This window comes from Amblyraja radiata, chromosome 29, assembly GCF_010909765.2.
Source record: "Amblyraja radiata isolate CabotCenter1 chromosome 29, sAmbRad1.1.pri, whole genome shotgun sequence".
NCBI classification, from domain to species: Eukaryota; Metazoa; Chordata; class Chondrichthyes; order Rajiformes; family Rajidae; genus Amblyraja; species Amblyraja radiata.
The window spans coordinates 34,604,896-34,624,153 of record NC_045984.1 but is presented as its reverse complement, the minus strand read 5'-3'; the positions used below and the strand labels follow the sequence as shown (position 1 = coordinate 34,624,153).

Genomic DNA, 19,258 nt, shown 5'->3' with positions numbered 1-19,258 from the left:
AATAATTGTATATGGAAACATATTGGAGTAGGAGTTAGAGGCATGGATATCAAACTCAAAAGGTGTATTAAAACTCCTAACAGCGGGGATAACAGCTTTCACCCGCAGTGGATGAGAAGGACCTGTCGCAGGACCAACAGGATGCACTGGCACTGCTTTGCAACACACAATATGAGATAAACAGCATCAGGAAGAGTGCCATCCGACCTACTTTAAACCCAAAATTCGCGGGTCTGTGCAAACCTGGAAACGTAAAACAACCAATTCTACTATTTGGAGGTAACCTATCGAAGCAAGTCAAGGAGCTCGATGAGGAAGCAAAAACCCTGGGACTCATAAAAGGGACTTCATCAAAAACCCACTACGGCCATAGACAGCACCCTTACGCACCCACCTGTAGAACAAGGCTGACTGGTGAAAGCCCGAAGGTCCGGTACACCGAACATGAGTCTTTTTTAGGCCATTGATTAGGCCGGCCTTCTTGGAAGATACGCAAACCTCCAACATCAACCAAATCACAAACCCAGACACCGACGCCTCAACATCAACGAAGGATTTACAAAAATAAGTAAACCTGCCACTGGTAACTATGGAGGTAGGTGGGTCTGGTTCCCTACAAATTGCAGGGAGCATGGAGGTTGTGGGGAGATTACACTCCTTTCTGGATGCATGGAGTATGTTAACTACCGACACATATTTTAAGCAGTATCCAGGGATATACCATAGAATTTATACACAAGTACAGCCCTCCAGTCCAACATATACCGAACCGAATGTTCGTACTTTCCGGTAAAGAAAAATCAGAAGCGCATGCTGAACTGGAGCGGCTTTACGCAAAAGAGGTAATTGAAAAATCCCAACACGAACCGCTAGAATTCGTGTCCAATATCTTTACCAAAACCAAAAAAGATGGTGGTTGTCGCATCATCATAGATCTGACCAAATTGAATACATTTGTACAATATATTCATTTTAAAATGGAAACCTTTGTTACTGCAAAACAATTGATTTCCAAAGGTTACTTCATGGCTAGCATCGATTTAAAAGATGCTTACTATTCAGTGCCTATACGAGGTGACCACAGATGTTACTTAAAATTCAACTGGATGGGACAGCACTGGCAGTATAGAGCGCTGCCAAATGGCTTAACATCAGCCCCAAGGCTGTTCACAAAAATTTTGAGACCAGCCCTAGCGTTTCTACGGAAACGAAAACACATGGTCATGGCATATCTAGATGACATACTTATTGTGGGCAAAACTTTGGAATTGGCCAAACAAACTATAACAGCCACAAAACAGTTATTTGAAAAACTAGGGTTTATTATCCATCCAGTTAAATCTAAATTAACGCCTTCCACTACTATATAGTAATACTATTTACAGAGAGCAATATACGGGATAGACAGAGACAGAGTTGATGTGATCAGGGATAGACAGAGTTGATGTGATCAAGCTTTTCCCTTTGAGAATAGGGAAGATTCAAACAAGAGGACATGACTTCAGAATTAAGGGACAGAAGTTTAGGGGTAACATAAGGGGGAACTTCTTTACTCAGAGAGTGGTAGCGGTGTGGAATGAGCTTCCAGTGGAAGTGGTGGCGGCAGGTTCGTTGGTATCATTTAAGAATAAATTGGATAGGCATATGGATGAGAAGGGAATGGAGGGTTATGGTATGAGTGCAGGCAGGTGGGACTAAGGGAAAAAAATTGTTCGGCGCGGACTTGTAGGGCCGAGATGGCCTGTTTCCGTGCTGTAATTGTTATATGGTTATATGGTTATATGGTTACTATGGACTATTTGGGGTTCACCATTGACTCAGTTCACATGTCGGTGACTTTGCCAAAGGGAAAGGCTATAGACTTAATAGAGGCTTGCAATAACCTCATTGACATCAGTAAACCGTCCATCAGATTGGTAGCAAAAGTAATTGGCAAAATGGTGGCTGCTTTTCCAGCCACACAATTTGGACCTTTACATTACCAAAATTTACAGAGAGCAAAAATACAAGCACTCAAAATTAATGCTGGTCATTTTGACAGACCAATGGAGCTACCAATCAAAGCTATAATGGAACTAAAATGGTGGATAGATAACATTCGGCTTTGTTTCAATCCAATCATTATCAGCAACCCTTCTATGGTGCTACAAACTGATGCCAGTGCACTTGGTTGGGGTGCCACCAATTCCATCTCCAGCTGTGGAGGTAGATGGACTGCTCAGGAGGCATCATTATTACTAACACTGGGAATAAACTACCTGGAAATGTTGGGTACATTCTATGGCCTAAAGTCATATTGTACTGGGTCATATCACCAGCATGTTAGACTACAGATTGACAATACCACCGTGGTAGCATATATCAACCACATGGGTGGAAACAAATCGACATCATGTGACAATTTGGCTAATACAATTTGGCAATGGTGTATCCTGAGAGATATTTGGATATCAGCTACTTACCTACCAGGTAAACTAAATTTAGTGGCAGACACCAGGTCATGCAAATTTAATGAAAACACCGAATGGATGTTGAATAAAAAAGTATTTGCTGATATTACAGCACGGTATGGAACACCAGATATCGATCTATTCGCATCCAGGCTTAATCACCAGTTATCAAACTATGTTTCGTGGGAACCAGACCCTGGGGCAGCGGCGACAGATGCATTTTCGCTGCATTGTTTATGCATTCCCTCCTTTCTGCCTCATCAGTCGGGTATTAAGGAAAATACAGCAAGACTCTGCATCTGGTATTTTGGTAGTACCCGATTGGCCTACTCAACCATGGTTCCCAGTGATACTGAACATGGTATTAGAACCATGTATCACCATCCCGATAGACCAGACTTATTGGTTCATCCCGTAACAAGGGATAGCCACCCATGCCATAACTATTTGAATTTATTAATTTGTAGAGTCTAAAAATACCACTACTACAGCTGGGACTGACGGACCGAACAGTAAACATGATTTCGGCGGCCCACAGACAGTCCACCAAAAAACAGTATCTGGTCTATATCAGGAAATGGGAGATGTATTGTCACAAAAACAGCATCACCTACAGAGAAATGAACATCCCGTCTGTTCTGGAATACCTGGCAGGCCTCCATTATGATGAGGGGCTCAGTTATAGTGCCATCAACTGCGCCAGAAGTGCCCTATCAACTTATCTATGGCAAGGAACAGAGCGTCACTCTGTTGGGACTCACCCACTGGTAACAAAACTTATGAGGGGAATTTTTAATACCAACCCCCCAAGAACCAGGTACTCCCAAATATGGGATGTGAGTATTGTCCTGAAGGTGCTCAGGAATTGGTCTCCAGCAACAGCTCTGTCCCTACATAGACTGACATTAAAAACAGTCACGCTAATGGCTTTGGTCACGGCACAAAGGGTACAGTCATTACATAAATTAAGACTGGACAACATGACTTCTTCATATGGAAATATTACGTTTCATATTTATGAATTAGTTAAGCAGAACAGACAGGGATCAGCAGGCCTCAATATAGAATTTAGGTCTTACCCAACAGATGATCGTCTCTGTATAGTAAGACATTTGTCGTTATACATGGAGAACACGAAAATCATCAGAGGCAATGAGAAGGCACTTTTAGTCAGCCATAAGCAACCACACAAAAGAGTGACGGTCCAGACCATCTCAAGATGGCTGAAACAGGTTCTAATACAGGCTGGGGTGGATACTAATATTTTAAAATCTCATTCCACCAGGGCTGCAGCTACATCGGCAGCTTTACAGTTGGATGTACCAATGGACCAAATCCTCAAGACAGCAGGATGGTCAGGGGAAAAAACATTCCAACTATTTTATCATAAACCAGTCATTAAACCTGGAACGTTTGCAGAAACAATTTTAAGTTCTGTAATTTAATTTACCCCATAAATAGGGGCTATAATTTTGTGTTAATAAATTTCATGGATTTCAATGTCGGATTCATATCTAAATTATGTTGACACAATTCCTCCTACAGTCATTAAGGCAGATGTGATGCATGGACTCGTTTCCACGGCATGAAATCACAGAGCTTTGAAATCTTCACGTAATCACTCACGTGACTCCGAAGTAAAATAGTAAGATTAAACGAGAACTTACCAGTTCGAAGTTTGATCGTTATTTTATGAGGAGTACGTAGAAGGAATACGTGCCCTCCGCTCCCACCCATGATCATATACTCCTGGTATTTCTTCTCTAATCTTACTATGTTTAGTCATTACAGTTATCTGTGATTTCACACCGCTGCTTTGAAGAATGACACGCATGCGTCCTGGCGGGGTTCTTCATGTATTCCCTCAACGTACTCCTCATAAAATGACGATCAAACTTCGAACTGGTAAGTTCTCGTTTAATCTTACTATTAACCTGCAAATCTGCATGTCTTTGGTGTGTTGGAAGCCAGAACACCTGGACAAAACCCACATGGTCACAGGCAGAGCATACAAACTATACAGACAACACATGTTGTCAGGATTGAACCCAGGTCTCTGGCGCTGTGAGGCAGCAACTGTACCACTGTGCTGCCCATTCTTTCCCCAAACACTGAAACCCAAGAGAGGTTTTGAAAAAGGGGCCTTACCTTAAAGTAATCTACAGAAAGACCAGATCCCGAGAGCTGACAAAGATGTACAAAACAGTCAAATTAATACACCACAAATATTAAACTCTACTTTCCCTGTAACATAGAAACATAGAAAATAGGTGCAGGAGGAGGCCATTCGGCCCTTCGAGCCTGCACCGCCATTCATTGTGATCATGGCCGATCGTCCCCAATCAATAACCCGTGCCTGCCTTCTCCCCATATCCCTTGACTCCACTAGCCCCTAGAGCTCTATCTAACTCTCTCTTAAATCTATCCAGTGATTTGGCCTCCACTGACCTCTGTGGCAGGGAATTCCACAGATTCACAACTCTCTGGGTGAAAAAGTTTTTTCTCACCTCAGTCTTAAATGACCTCCCCTTTATTCTAAGATTGTGGCCCTTGGTTCTGGACTCACCCAACATTGGGAACATTTTTCCTGCATCTAGCTTGTCCAGTCCTTTTATAAGTTTCTATAAGATCCCCCTCGTCCTTCTAAACTCCAGTGAATACAAGCCCAGTCTTTTCAACCTTTCCTCATATGACAGTCCCGCCATCCCAGGGATCAATCTCGTGAACCTACGCTGCACTGACTCAATCACAAGGATGTCCTTCCTCAAATTAGGAGGAACAGGAGCCAACTACAAGTACATTAACCAGGGAATACGGCTCTGTCTAAAGACAAAGTGCTGGAGGCATTCAGCAGTTCAGGCACAATCTGCCTGACTGCAAGTGGAATGGACAGATGACATCTCAGGCCAGCAACCTTCCTCAGACTGATAAAAGATAGTGAAAAGAGGCAGAGGCACGCAGCACAAAAAGCCAGCACGTAAATAGGTGGTACCATATAACAATTACAGCACGGAAACAGGCCATCTCGGCCCTTCTAGTCCGCGCCGAACACTTACTCTCACCTAGTCCCATCTACCTGCACTCAGACCATAACCCTCCATTCCTTTCCCATCCATATACCTATCCAATGTATTTTTAAATGATAAAATCGAACCTGCCTCCACCACTTCCACTGGAAGCTCATTCCACACAGCTACCACTCTCTGAGTAAAGAAGTTCCCCCTCATGTTACCCCTAAACTTCTGTCCCTTAATTCTCAAGTCATGTCTTCTTGTTTGAATCTTCCCTACTCTCAATGGGAAAAGCTTCTCTCCATACCCCCTGATCCCTTTAGCCACAAGGGCCACATCTAACTCCCTCTTAAATATAGCCAATAAACTGTGGCCTCAACTACCTTCTGTGGCAGAGAATTCCACAGATTCACCACTGTGTGAAAAGAAATGTTTTTCTCATCTCGGTCCTAAAAGATTTCCCCCTTATCCTTAAACTGACCCCTAGTTCTGGACTTCCCCAACATCGGGAACAATCTTCCTGCATCTAGCCTGTCCAACCCCTGTAAAAGGGAAATATGCGACTGTTTGAGATATGAGCGTACAGAAAAAGAGAAAGGGCCAGTGATAGGTGGTTAGTTAGTGAGTTAGTTAGTGAGTTAATTAGTTAGTCAGTTTGTTAGTCAGTCGATTAGTTAATTAGCACACCAGAGTGTTTGGGGGGGGGGGGGGGGGGGGGGGGGGGCAAAGGGAGGTACTCATCTCCCATTTCCTTGTCCCATATTTCCCTTTTACCTTCCCAACCCACCTCCCTCTGGCTTAACATTTCACAGCTCTTGTCCTTATCCAACATGTTTTATCACTTTCACCTTCAGCCTTTGTCACTTACTCCACCCATCTGCCCATCACCCACTCATCTGTATCCACCCATCACCTGTCAGGCAGTGCCCCACCCCCACCTCATTTCCAGCTTTCTCCCGTATTTCAGCCTGAAGGCTCCCGACCTGATTAGTCATCTGTCCAATTCTTCAGATACTGCCTGACCCACCAAGTTCCTCCAGCACTATTGTTTATGCTCAAGATTCCAGCGCCTCGAATTGAAAAAACCGTGAATAAAAAATAATTAGAGATAGCGTGGAAACTGGCCGTCTGGCCCACCGAGCCTGCACAACCCAGCGATTACCCCATACACTAGCATTATTCTACACACTAGACAGTTTACTGAAACCAATTAACCTACAAATCTCTGAGCCAGCCGACAGATGCTGCCTGACCCATCGAGTTCCTCCAGCTCTGCGTTTACTGCTAAAGATCCAGCATCCTGAATTATAAAACCCTTGACCAAAAATAAATAGGAAACCCCATTGATAATCTTTCAAAAACTTATCCCCACTGAAACCAAAAGAGGGGTTGAAATAGGGGCCTTACCTTCACACCCATCTCCATGAAGATCAAATCCAGATAGACTGGATAACATTGTAGGAACGTTACAGGGCGTGCAGCAGTTCACAATATCAGAGGAAACCCGACTGCAACAGACCAGACTCTACTTTAACCGACAGAAACATTAAATGAGACTTGTGTATCAGGAGAACAGCAATGGGGAAGAAGTTTATTTCATCTTACGAATGACAGATGTTTCAGATCAGGACCTTTCTTCAGACTGATGGAGTTGGGAGAAAGCTGGAAAGAGATGGGAGCAGGACAAAGCCTGGTGAGTGATGCTGGATACAGTTGGGGGCCGATTAGCAGATAGGGGAGTAGTGAGAAAATCTAGAGGAGACAAGTGTCAGACAAGAAGAGGTGTGACATGCAAAGCCAGAGAGAGGGATCTGGGAAAGAGGGTAATGTGGGACAGCGATGAGCGTACATTAGAGGGGAAAGGAGTAGGGTGACCGGAGTGCTGAGTGAGGTGCACCAGGGTGGGGAGTGTAGGGAAAGAGGGGGTGTCCCTTCATCAGTACGCTCATCCCCAAATCACATTCCCTTTTATCCCTTCTGGTCCCATTACACCCGGATACCCATCCCATTACACCCGGCCCATTGCACCCGTATACACGGCCCATTACACCCGGACACTCGGCCCATTGCACCCGGATACTCGGCCCATTGCACCTGGCCCATTGCACCCGGATACCCATCCCATTACACACGGCCCATTACACCCGGATACCCGGCCCATTGCACCCGGACACTCGGCCCATTACACCCGGATACTCGGCCCATTGCACCCGGATACCCGGCCCATTGCACCCGGATACCCATCCCATTACACACGGCCCATTACACCCGGATACCCGGCCCATTACACCCGGATACCCGGCCCATTACACACGGCCCATTACACCCGGATACCCGGCCCATTGCACCCGGATGCCCATTGCACCCGGATGCCCACCCCGACAAAAACATTAAATGAGACTTGTGTATCAGGAGAACAGCAATGGGGAAGAAGTTTATTCCATCTTATGCCAACATTTGGCAGAACGGGAAGAGACAGTCTAACCCCAGCAGACACTTCCAGCAGCACAGGTCCAGTCCTTGGAGATCCTGGGTGGAAACAAACACAAATTATTCAGAGCAAACAGATTGCAGCAACACAGACACTCACCAAACCAAACATAGATTTAGACTAACTCTAAAGAACTACAGTAGGGTGAATGAAAGGGGCAGGATTCGTAAATTGTAATAAGACTCAAGAGCCATGACTATTAAACTCACTTTCCCTCAGATAACTTTAACCAAGGAATAACTAGGTCAGAAACAATGCTGGAGGTACTCAGTGAGTCACGCACCATCTGCCCGACTGCAAAGGAATGGACAGATGTTTCTGATCAGGGCCTTTCTTCAAACTGATGGAGTTGGGAGAAAGCTGGAAAGAGATGGGAGCAGGACAAAGCCTGGTGAATGATGCTGGATACAGTTGGGGGCTGATTAGCAGATAGGGGAGTAGTGACAATGTGACAAGTGAAGAGGAGACAAGTGTCAGACAAGAAGAGGTGTGACATGCAAAGCCAGAGAGAGGGGTCTGGGAAAGAGGGGAATGTGGGACAGGGATGAGCGTACATTAGAGAGGAAAGGAGTAGGGTGTCGGAGTGTTGAGTGAGGTGCACACCAGGGTGGGGAGTGTAAGGAAAGAGGGGGTGTCCCTTCATCAGTACACTCATCCCCATCTCCAAATCACATTCCCTTTTATCCCTTCTGGTCCCATTACACCCGGCCCATTACACCCGGTTACCCGGCCCATTGCACCCGGATACCCATTGCACCCGGATACCCGTCCCATTGCACCCGGCTCATTACTCCCTCATACCTCGCTCCAGGTTTACATTTCACACCTCTGGAATGTTTTGTCATCTTTTCACCTCTAGCCTTTGTCCTTTTCTACACCATCTGCCCATCATCCCTTCACCTGTATCCACCCATCACTTGCCAAGCTTTGCCCCATTTCCCTTTCCCAACCTTCTCCCACTACTCCAGTCTGAAGGCTTCCAAGCTGATAAGTCATCTGTCCATTTCCTCCACAGATGTTGCCTGACCCGCTGAATTCTGCCAGCACTGTTTATTTGTTCCATGGCATGGTTAAAGCCCAGAATAAACCTCTGTTAGGATGAAGGCCAAGACAATGAGGAAGTGGGGAACCTAATGAAGGCAAGTGGATTTGGACAAGGGTAATGATCTCATGGGCCAGACCAAAGTGGCCGTTCCCCAGTCAAGACCTGATTGGACGAGTCTTCAGGTCACCGTATCCTCAAGCACAAGTACACACCACGCAAAGCACAGAGACAGAAGGCAGCGCCATCCAGTCAATTGGTGTCAGGAGAAGGTGATCACTGGTATCATGCTGGCGGAGGCGAATCCACCACATTGGCATGTGGAACCAATATCTCACCCCCCCCATACATCCCCCATACATCCCCCACCCCCCATACATCCCCCTCACTGTCCCCATACATCTCCAACCCCCCATACACCCGCCCCCCTCACAGTCCCCACCCTGACCAACAGCCCCAGGTACAGGCAGAAACTCACTACTAAATAGAGACACAAATACATACCAGTGGTCCCTGTTAAACTCCTTCAAGTAGGTCCAGACCACAACTTTAGTGAATAAACCCTAATGAGGGGAAGGGGCAATGTAATCTTTAAACTAAAGTGGGTCCCAAGCTGAGACAGGCCGAGCCCAATTAGAGAAAACAATTGTTAATCTTTCCCAAACATTCATCCACACTGAAGCCCAAGAGAAGGTTCTAAACAGGGGCCTTACCTTTGTACCAACTCCATAACCATATTCACATAGACCAAGTTATATACAAAACAAACCAATGTCACGTTAGTGATTTCAAGTCTGCTGACATCCTCCTTCACACTGGACACCTAGAGAGGAAGAGATTCCAATTGAAATTAAATGTCATGAGAAACAGGATCAACCATTGAAAGGATTGTAGTGAATCCTACAGGGTAGCAGAATACATTGACTACTGTAATTCACTGGCACAGCAACATAGAAACATAGACAATATGTGCAGGAGTAGAGGCCATTCATCATGGCTGATCATCCAACTCAGTATCCTGTACTTGCCTTCTCTCCATACCGCCTGATCCCTTTAGCCACAAGGGCCACATCTAACTCCCTCTTAAATATAGCCAATAAACGGGCCTCAACCACCTTCTGTGGCAGAGAATTCCACAGATTCACCACTCTGTGTGAAAAAAAATGTTTTTCTCGTCTCGGTCCTAAAAGATTTCCCCCTTATCCTTAAACTGTGTGTGGCCCCTTGTTCTGGACTTCCCCAACATCGGGAACAATCTTCCTGCATCTATCCTGTCCAACCACTTAAGAATTTTGTAAGTTTCTATAAGATCCCCCCTCAATCCTCTAAATTCTAGCGAGAGTACAAGCCGAGTCTATCCAGTCTTTCTTCATATGAAAGTCCTGACATCCCAGGAATCAGTCTGGTGAACCTTCTCTGTACTCCCTCTATGGCAAGAATATCTTTCCTCAGATTAGGAGACCAAAACTGTACGCAATACTCCAGGTGTGGTCTCACCAAGACCCTGTTCAACTGCAGAAGGACCTCCCTGCTCCTATACTCAAATCATTTTGCTATGAATGCTAACATACCATTCGCTTTCTTCACTGCCTGCTCACCCTCAGCGTGCGGGAGGTGTATGCAACAGGCCTATGGTCGCCATCGGTAGAGGTTTGTAGGCAAGCAGCGCCAGGTCCATACTGGGAAGCATCACATCGAAGTGTCACTGGCAACTTTAAAGCAAAGTAGGCGGGGGTGGGAGCACTATCCAGCTGCAACTTAAGGATTTTAAAAACTCATTGGTGCTGTGAGTACCAGGACCAGGCAGTGTCTTTGTGTGTCAGTTCCCGTAGGGGGGGGGCAGATATATCGCTGAGGTTGGGAATGAACTATCCCAGGTAGTTGACCATTCCCAGGAATCTCTGTAAACTCGTAAGATCAGTAGGGACCGGCATCTCGTTGATGGCAGTAGTCTTGGATAGGTCCACTTCTTGACACCATGTAATAAAGTCAGTCACTCGCACAATATGGTGCAACATCTATATTACTAAAACTCTGTTCTTGACCAGTTTTGATTGATTGATATTGATTGATAGAATTTATTGCCACACAACCAGGGTCGGTGGAATTTTGGGTTGTCAGCAGCGGTACAATAATAAAGAACACACAACCACAATAAAAATGTAACACAAACATCCACAACAGCATTCATCACTGTGGTGGAAGGCACAGAACTTGGCCAGACCGCCTCCATTTTCCCCCGTGGTCGGGACCTCCACCCTCCGCAGCCGTTGCTGCAGGCGTCCAGATGGTAAGGGACAAAGTCAAAGGCATGGTAAGTCCAGGATCGGCTCTTGGCGATCTGTGCTGCGATTTCCAAGAGAACGCCGCCACCTACGGCCGTCATTTTTGGCCACCTCGCTCAGAGCCCCCCTCCGCCGCATGTGTGCCTAGGATTTTTCCCGTCGATGAAATATGACAGAGATATTAATGTTTTTACAAAATTCACCATTCTCTCTGCTGCCCCTGCTGGAGGGAGGGGGAGGGACTATAAAACCAGGAAGTGGTGTGCCTCAATCAGTCTCTGCAAGTGGTGTGCCTCAATCAGTCTCTGCAAGTGGTGTGCCTCAATCAGAGCTCTGAATAACACTGAACAAATGTCTCCACAGCTGTGAGTACCCATAATGTGGTTTGAAAATGAAAATATGGTTAGTTTGAGGAAAAAAGCACTGCCTGCAAATGGTTGTTTGGGGGGTTTGGGTAAAATGGCACTCTCTCTCTCTCTCTCCCCCCTCCTCTCTCTCCCCACATCTCTCTCTCTTTCTCCCTATCCCTCTCTCTTTCTCCCCCTTTCTCTCTCTCCCCCTTTCTCTCTCTCCCCTCCCCTCCCCCCCCTCTCTCCTCTTTTTATCCCTCTCCTCCCCTCCCCCACCGTCCCTCCCCTAAACCCCCCTCCCCTCCACACACCCCTACCCCCTTCCCTCCCCCTCCCTGCTGCTCACCTCTCTCCCTCACCCCCTCAGCACACCCTCTCCCCCCCCTCCCTCTCCTCCCCCCTCCCCTCACCCCCCTCTCAGCACACCCCCTCACTCCCCCCCCCCTCTCCTCCCCTCCCCTCTCCTCTCTCTCCCTCTCTTTCTCCCTCTCTTTCTCCCCTTTTTCTCCCCCTCCTCCCCTCCCCCACCGTCCCTCCCCTAAACCCCCCTCCCCTCCCCCCTCCCCTCACCTCTCCCCCCCTCCCCTCACCTCTCCCCCCCTCCCCTCCCCTCACCTCTCCCCCCCTCCCCTCACCTCTCCCCCCCTCACTCTCATCCTCTCTCTCCACCCCTCCACCCCCACCTTTCCCCCCTCACCCACCCTCCCTCTTCTCCGCCTCTCCACCCCCCTCTCCCTCTTGCCCCTCTCTCTGTGTCTCTGTCCTAACTCTCTACCCCCGCCCCCCCCCCCTCTAGATGTGACTGCAAGTTGGGGGCTATGCGTCAGTAGATAGGGTGGTTATGGGGTAAAAGGAGCAAATTAATAATATTAATATAATATCAAGGGGGGTAATTAGCGTGAGTGCGGGGGGGGGGGGGATAGTTAGTGTGTGTGACGCTGCATGCCGCCTCCCCCCCACAACCGCACGTTGGGGGAACAGACCCAACGGGTCTGCACTTGGTCTAGTATTTATTAAAGTCTACTCGCAGTACACTTCAGCAAAGTGTTAAGGCAAGCATAGCAGCTACTCAAACTGACTTTATGAACTGAATTCTGATATAAACCACATAGTAGGCGGAGCTTCGCCTAATAAAGCAATACAATTGGTTAGTATGAAGTAACCAATCTACACTAACTAACTTCCTTCCTTCCTTCCATACATCCATCTATTCATCCATCTATACAACCATCTATCCATCGTCTATATCTCTCTATACATAACTATAATAAAACTCTTGAGACCTGGGTGTGCTTGTACATCAGTCACTGAAAATAAGCATACAGGTACAGCAGGTAGTGAAGAAAGCTAATGGCAAGTTGGTCTTCATTGCGAGAGGGTTTGAATTTAGGAGCAAGGAGGTCCTAATGCAGTTGTACAGGACCCTGGTGAGACTGCACCTGGAGTACCGTGTGCAATTTTGGTCTCCTAATTTGAGGAAAGACATTACTGCTATTGGTGCATTGCAGCGTAGGTTCACCAGGTTAATTCCCGGGATGGCAGGACTGACATATGATGAAAGAATGGGTTGACTGGACTTGTATTCAATGGAATTTAGAAGGATGAGAGGGTATCTTATAGAAACTTTTAAAATTCTTAAAGGATTGAACAGGCTAGATGCAGGAAACATGTTCCCAATGTTGGGGGAGTCCAGAACCAAGGGTCACAGTTTAAGAATAAGGGGTAGACCATTTAGGACGGAGACGAGGATAAACATCTTCACCCAGAGAGTTGTGAATCTGTGGAAGTCCTTGCACAGAAGGCAGCGGAGGCCAATTCACTGGATGTTTTCTTTTTCTTTTTTTATAATATTTTTATTAGAAGCATGTTCATATCATAATCAAAACACATTTTGTATATCAATTACATATTGTTAATAGATGGGATTTCAAATATCAAAGTAATAGTGGTCCTCATTTAACAATTGTATATTAACTCTGCTTCTATTTGGTTTTTGTTTTATAGATAGGAAGTGAGAAGAAAAAAAGAAAAAAAGACATGATAAAAATGAATAGAATAATTTACCGATAATACAACTTTGGAGATAGCTCCGTAGATTATAAAACATAACTATTCATCTAATCCTGAGTTCGAGCTTCAGTCAGACTTCTGTGCCGGACTAATTTACCCTTTCAGAAAGTCAATAAATGGAGACCATATTCTAGCAAATAATTCTTGTTTGTCAATTAAGACAAGTCTAGTTCTTCCCAAATGTAAGATCTCCGACATCTCCATAATCCACATTTTAATTGTGGGGGTTGTAGGACCTTTCCAAAATTTTAATATTAATTTTTCCCAGTTATTATACCATAATCAAGGAAGTTTCTTTGGCTTGTTGTGAGTTTTAGGCTTTGTTCTGATATTCCTAATATTATTAGTTTTGAGTCGGGATCCAATTAACAACTTCAGAAATTATTCTAAAAATATCCGTCCAGAAATTTTTGATTTTTACACAATTTACAAAAGTATGAGTTAAGTTAGCCTCTTGAGTATTGACATTTATCACAGATAGGAGAGATATGTGGGAAATGTTCTATTTAATTTTGTTTTAGAGTAATGCAGTCTATGTAATTCTTTAAATTGTATTAAAGAATGTCTGGCATTTAACGAGCATTGATGTATATGTTGTAGACTTTCGTCCCAAATATCTTTTGTTATAGGTTGGCCTAATTCGTTTTCCCATATTTGTCAATATAATTCCGTCGATGGGACCTCACTATCTAAGAGGGTATTATAAATATGAGATATTAATTTATCTGTATTAGGATGTTTATTCAAACATTCATCAAGAGTTTCTGGTTCTCTAGTTCTGTAATATTGTGTATGTGATTTAACATAATCTCTAAGTTGTAAATATCTGAAATAATTATTTGAGTGTAGTCCGTAATTCTGTTGTAACTCCTGAAATGAAAGAAAAATACCTTTCCTATAAAGATGTCCCACCTTTTTAATTCCATAATTTTTCCATTGTGTGTAAAACCTTTATCCAACACTGAGGGTTTAAATGAAGGATTGTTTACAATGGGAAGGAGTGATAAATTATCCAATTTTAAAGTCTTCCAAATTCATATACCATTATATATTATAGGGTTTTCACTATAGCTTTTTTTGTTCAGTTTTGTGGGAGCTAACAGAATCGAGCCAATCTCAAAAGGCAAACAGTCTTCCTTTTCCATTTTTAACCAGTCTGGTTGCTGGTCCATTTCTTCCAACCAGAAGTTCATATTTTTAATATTGACTGCCCAGAAGTAAAACAAAAAATTTGGTAAGCTTTCACCCAATTCTCACGCTCTCAAGCTGATCGCAGAATTTCTCACGCTCTGTCGTGAGAACATCAACGGGAATTTCAAAACTAATACCAACGGATGGGCTGCAGCCCCTCCACCAATACCAACCAGAGGGGGTGCAGCCCCTCCACTTTTTTTGGCGAGACACGTTTCATAACCCAAAATTATCCGGCCTGCAGGCGTATTTTTCTCTTCTTCTGAGGACCTCCGAAATCCAGAATCTCAGAACAAGCGCACTGACAGTGAGCGTGGCAAAACCACGACCAGCCATGACGACCCCGTGAAGTGCCCCATAAAAGATTAGATAAGCACCTGTAGACTTGAATATAATAGTCCAGGGGGTCTGATATTGGGCTTCATGTGTGGGCCAGATATGTGGTCAGAGGGACTAGAAGCAAGGCCAAGTGTGCATCCAGAGTCAAGGTCTGGAACGGAACTAGGTGTGGTCAAAGCTGGGACAATGGGAGTGTTCTGCACTGGGAACCAAAGCAGGTAAGCAGCTATGATCAGGGTAGAATAGGGGGGCAGGTGTAAGGCTGGACTCAGGGTCAGGAATGAGATGGTATGCAACTGGAGTCAGGGTCAGGAGTAGTACCAGGTGTGCAGTGAGACTCAGGTTGGTCAACACGAGCCAAGTGCTTGATTATAATCTGACTTCCATACATGAATATACTAAATTCATTCATTTGCTGCACCTGTTGATCAGAGCCTGGCTCTATTGTGGAATGTAATTTAGCCTAACCTTATTCATAGCTAATCCAATTTAAAGCACAAATGTTGCATTCAAGTGTAAGTTAAAAGGCTTGCTACAGTATGCAGCTGATTGCACAATTTCAAGCTGAAAAATGCAAAAGATCCGTGCCATGCGAGGATGGACACCCCCCTTCCACACCCTCTTCCCCCCACACCCTCTTCCCCCTCCCCCACACCCTCTTCCCTCTCCCCCACACCCTTTCCCCCTCACACCCTCTCCCCCCCACACCCTCTCTTCCCTCCCCCCCACACCCTCTCTTCCCTCCCCCCCACACCCTCTCTTCCCTCCCCCCCACACCCCTCTTCCCCCCCCACCCCCTCTTCCCCCCCCACCCTCCCCCACACACACCCTCTCCGACCCCCCACCCCCCCCCATCTCTTCCCCTCTCTCTCCCCCCCCCCTCCTCGGTCGCTAGGCTCCCTAGGGGTTGGTCTCTCGCAATTTCTCACTCCCAACTCCCACCCAGTGTTGGCAGCCCTGCATTATGTTCTATGTGTCTATGTTCTGTGTCCGATTGGAGATATTCTGCGCCTACCGGTCACTGAGCCCAAAGCGTTCTGCCTTTGTCACCGCTTACGAACACAGTTTAAACTAAAGATTACTCCAGCCTATCCGTGGCAGTCCGATAGGCAGTTTGTGGAGCATCTTTAACCTTTTGAAAGTCTTTGGTTTCAACTTCACATTTGTCACATTGTGAATATTACTGGAATATTGCCGTGACGTTGCTGCAGGGCCCACGTGGGAGACGCCAGTCAATCAGCAGCCAGGCGAGTGTTGCTGGCGCTTCCCGCCAAATGCGAGCGGACGGCAGGGGGCGGTGCCGCGGGAACGCGCGGGGGCGGATCGAGGGACCGCGGGAACGCGCGGGGGCGGCGCGAGGGACCGCGGGAACGGCGCGAGAGCGGGTTGGCGGTTGGAGCGCGCGCTGAGCGGGAGTGGGGGGAGGGGAGCGCGGGAGCCGAGTGCTGGCGGCGGCTGGAGGGAGGGAGAGAGAAGGAAGGAAGGAAGGAAGAGGGAGGCAGTGGCGCGGTGGCCGGGCTCCTCCACCAACAGCCGGCGGGAGGCAGCGCTGCCGGAGATGCTGCAGATCCCGAGACCAGGACACGAGCAACAAGCGGCCACTGACGAAGCGGCGGGAGAGAGCAGAGGTGGGAGTGAGTAAATGAGTGAGTGAGGGGGAGGGAGGGAATGAGGGCCTGTGTGAGTGAGGCCGCGGTTGGTCTTAGGCCCCGGCCTGGCCCGGCATTGACAGGGCCTTGCCCAAACGAACAACGGCTCCATGCCGGCTCTGATGAACACGTTTTATTCCGTGGCAGCTTCTGAAAGAAATGAAACATGGTTTTAAGGCGCTGACAGGAAGTTCACCTTGGCCCCAGTCACTTGTACTCAGCTGCTGAGCCGCAGAAAGGCGGGAGAGCGAGTCAGGCACTCGGATTAAGTAGCGCCCAATCCAGCAACGATCAATCGCTTGAAACAATTAGCTTTTTACAACAAATCACATGGTTTGAATGGCTAGTTGGTTTATGACCAGGGTTGCTGAAACTTATGATACCGTTGGACTGCTGTTTTGAATTGGTATTGTTGACATGTTTCTTTTCTGTATTCGGATTTTCATTATCTCCGGAGGTATTCCTGTTTGCGGAATTCTTTCTTTGGTTTGGTGCTTCGGTAGAGGGAGTACAACTTTTTTTTGTCGTAAAATCACGCGGAAAGAGTGATATTTCAAGTTTTGCAAGAAAAAGTTGACGTGCAATTTGATGTTCAACATTATTCGTGCTGAATTCGAGTATACCAGCTATATTTGGTCTAGTACGTGCAGCATTTCATTGGGGGAAATTTAACCCTTTGTGAATATTTGAACAGTGATATCACATGTTATCTTGCTGATCAGCGAGACAGGCAGCATCTCTGGAGAGAAGGAATGGTCGTTCCCGCTGAGTTACTCCAGCTTTTTGTTATCTTCGGTTTAAACCAGCATCTGTAGATCCTTCTTACACATTAAAATTTGTATTATACGAGTTCTGACAGTTTTCATATTTATCTATCCATCATATAATTTGAAAAACAGCTGCACAAAACCACCTTTGCCTGTTCTTGAAACTAAGTAAGAGGCAAGATTGGACGTGGCGGAGTTGTCTAGGAAGCAAAACGGTAATGATTGACAAGTATTGACAAAATCCAGTCTGAAGAAGGGTTTCGGCCCGAAACGTCGCCTATTTCCTTCGCTCCATAGATGCTGCTGCACCCGCTGAGTTTCCCCAGCAATTTTGTGTACCTTCGATATTCCAGCATCTGCAGTTCCCTTTTGAACACATGATTGACAAGTATACTTTATAACCATTGCTCAATGCACAGACCCATTTGTAATATATTAATCGCGTACCTGAAAGAATGCATGATAAGTTTGCAGATAATAAAAAAATGTTTTTTTCGGAGGGGGATAAAAATTTAAATTTCACGGAAACCTCACTGACCTGGTCAGTTGGGTAATAGATAGAACTTAATCCAAACAAGTGAAGTAATGGATTGAGATGGAGCAAGTCAAGGGAATATACATGTTGAATATTAAGTTGTGTTAAGGATGATAGGGTACTGTTACTTTAATTGTTATTGGTTCATTATTGCCACATGTACCAACATTGTTTTGCATACCAAGTTTTACACTATCCGAGCAAATCCTACCATTGTAATTTAAAACAAAATGCAAGGGCTGCACTGAGGGATACTGGAGAATTCCCTCCCTAGCATTTAAGGTGGCCATTCAAGAGACTGGTAATGGTGGAAATAATTTTGAAAAATAAGGAAAGGAAAACTAATTATGTCCATATTAAAATGCAGAATATCACCAATATTCTGATGTACACGAGTTGAAAAACGAATTAAACAACCTAATCCCATCTTCTCATACAGAGCGCATCGCCATGCAGGTCTTGACTCTTTGGGTACATACCCAAGTACCGTTTAAACATAAGGTTTCTGCCATCATCACACTTTCCTACTGCAAGTTTCACATCCTATCAACTTCTGTATGAAATAAATTTCCTCATCACCATTCTAATCCAACTACCAATTGCTTAAAATCAAATGTCTCCTGATGTTTGATCCTTTTATGGACGAAAATACCTCCGTTGTCTTTATCTTGCCCTGAATTTTTTTTAAACCTCAACAGTCTCATCTGCTCCGTTCCTGAAATAATCCCGAGCTTGCACAATTCAACAATTCTAGCAATATTCTTACTCTTGGCTATCACCCCCCCCCCCCCCAAAGTTTAGTGACCAATAGACAATAGGTGCAGGAGTAGGCCATTCGGCACTTCGAGCCAGCACCGACATTCAATGTGATCATGGCTGATCATCCCCAATCAGTACCCCGTTCCTGCCTTCTCCCCATATCCTCTGACTCCGCCATCTTTAAGAGCCCTATCTAGCTCTCTCTTGAAAGTATCCAGAGAACCGCCCTCTACGGCAGAGAATTCCACAGACTCACAACTCTCTGTGAGAAAAAGTGTTTCCTCGTCTCTGTTCTAAATGGCTTCCCCTTATTCTTAAA

General features: G+C 45.7%; 1 protein-coding gene across 4 annotated transcripts in view; it reads left to right on the top strand.

The window, feature by feature from the left end:
• Nucleotides 1-16,620: 16,620 nt before the first annotated feature.
• The window catches only part of chaf1a (chromatin assembly factor 1 subunit A), a 77,033-nt gene continuing 74,395 nt past the window's right edge, over nucleotides 16,621-19,258 (top strand). For 3 of the 4 annotated variants that reach the window (XM_033047286.1, XM_033047285.1, XM_033047283.1), the window contains exon 1: nucleotides 16,621-16,857. In XM_033047286.1, coding sequence (XP_032903177.1) covers nucleotides 16,788-16,857 — 70 coding nt within the window. In that variant the 5' untranslated portion in view covers nucleotides 16,621-16,787. Of the gene's footprint in view, nucleotides 16,858-17,021; nucleotides 17,285-19,258 lie in introns of those variants that run through there. The other variant, XM_033047287.1, reaches the window with a different exon arrangement.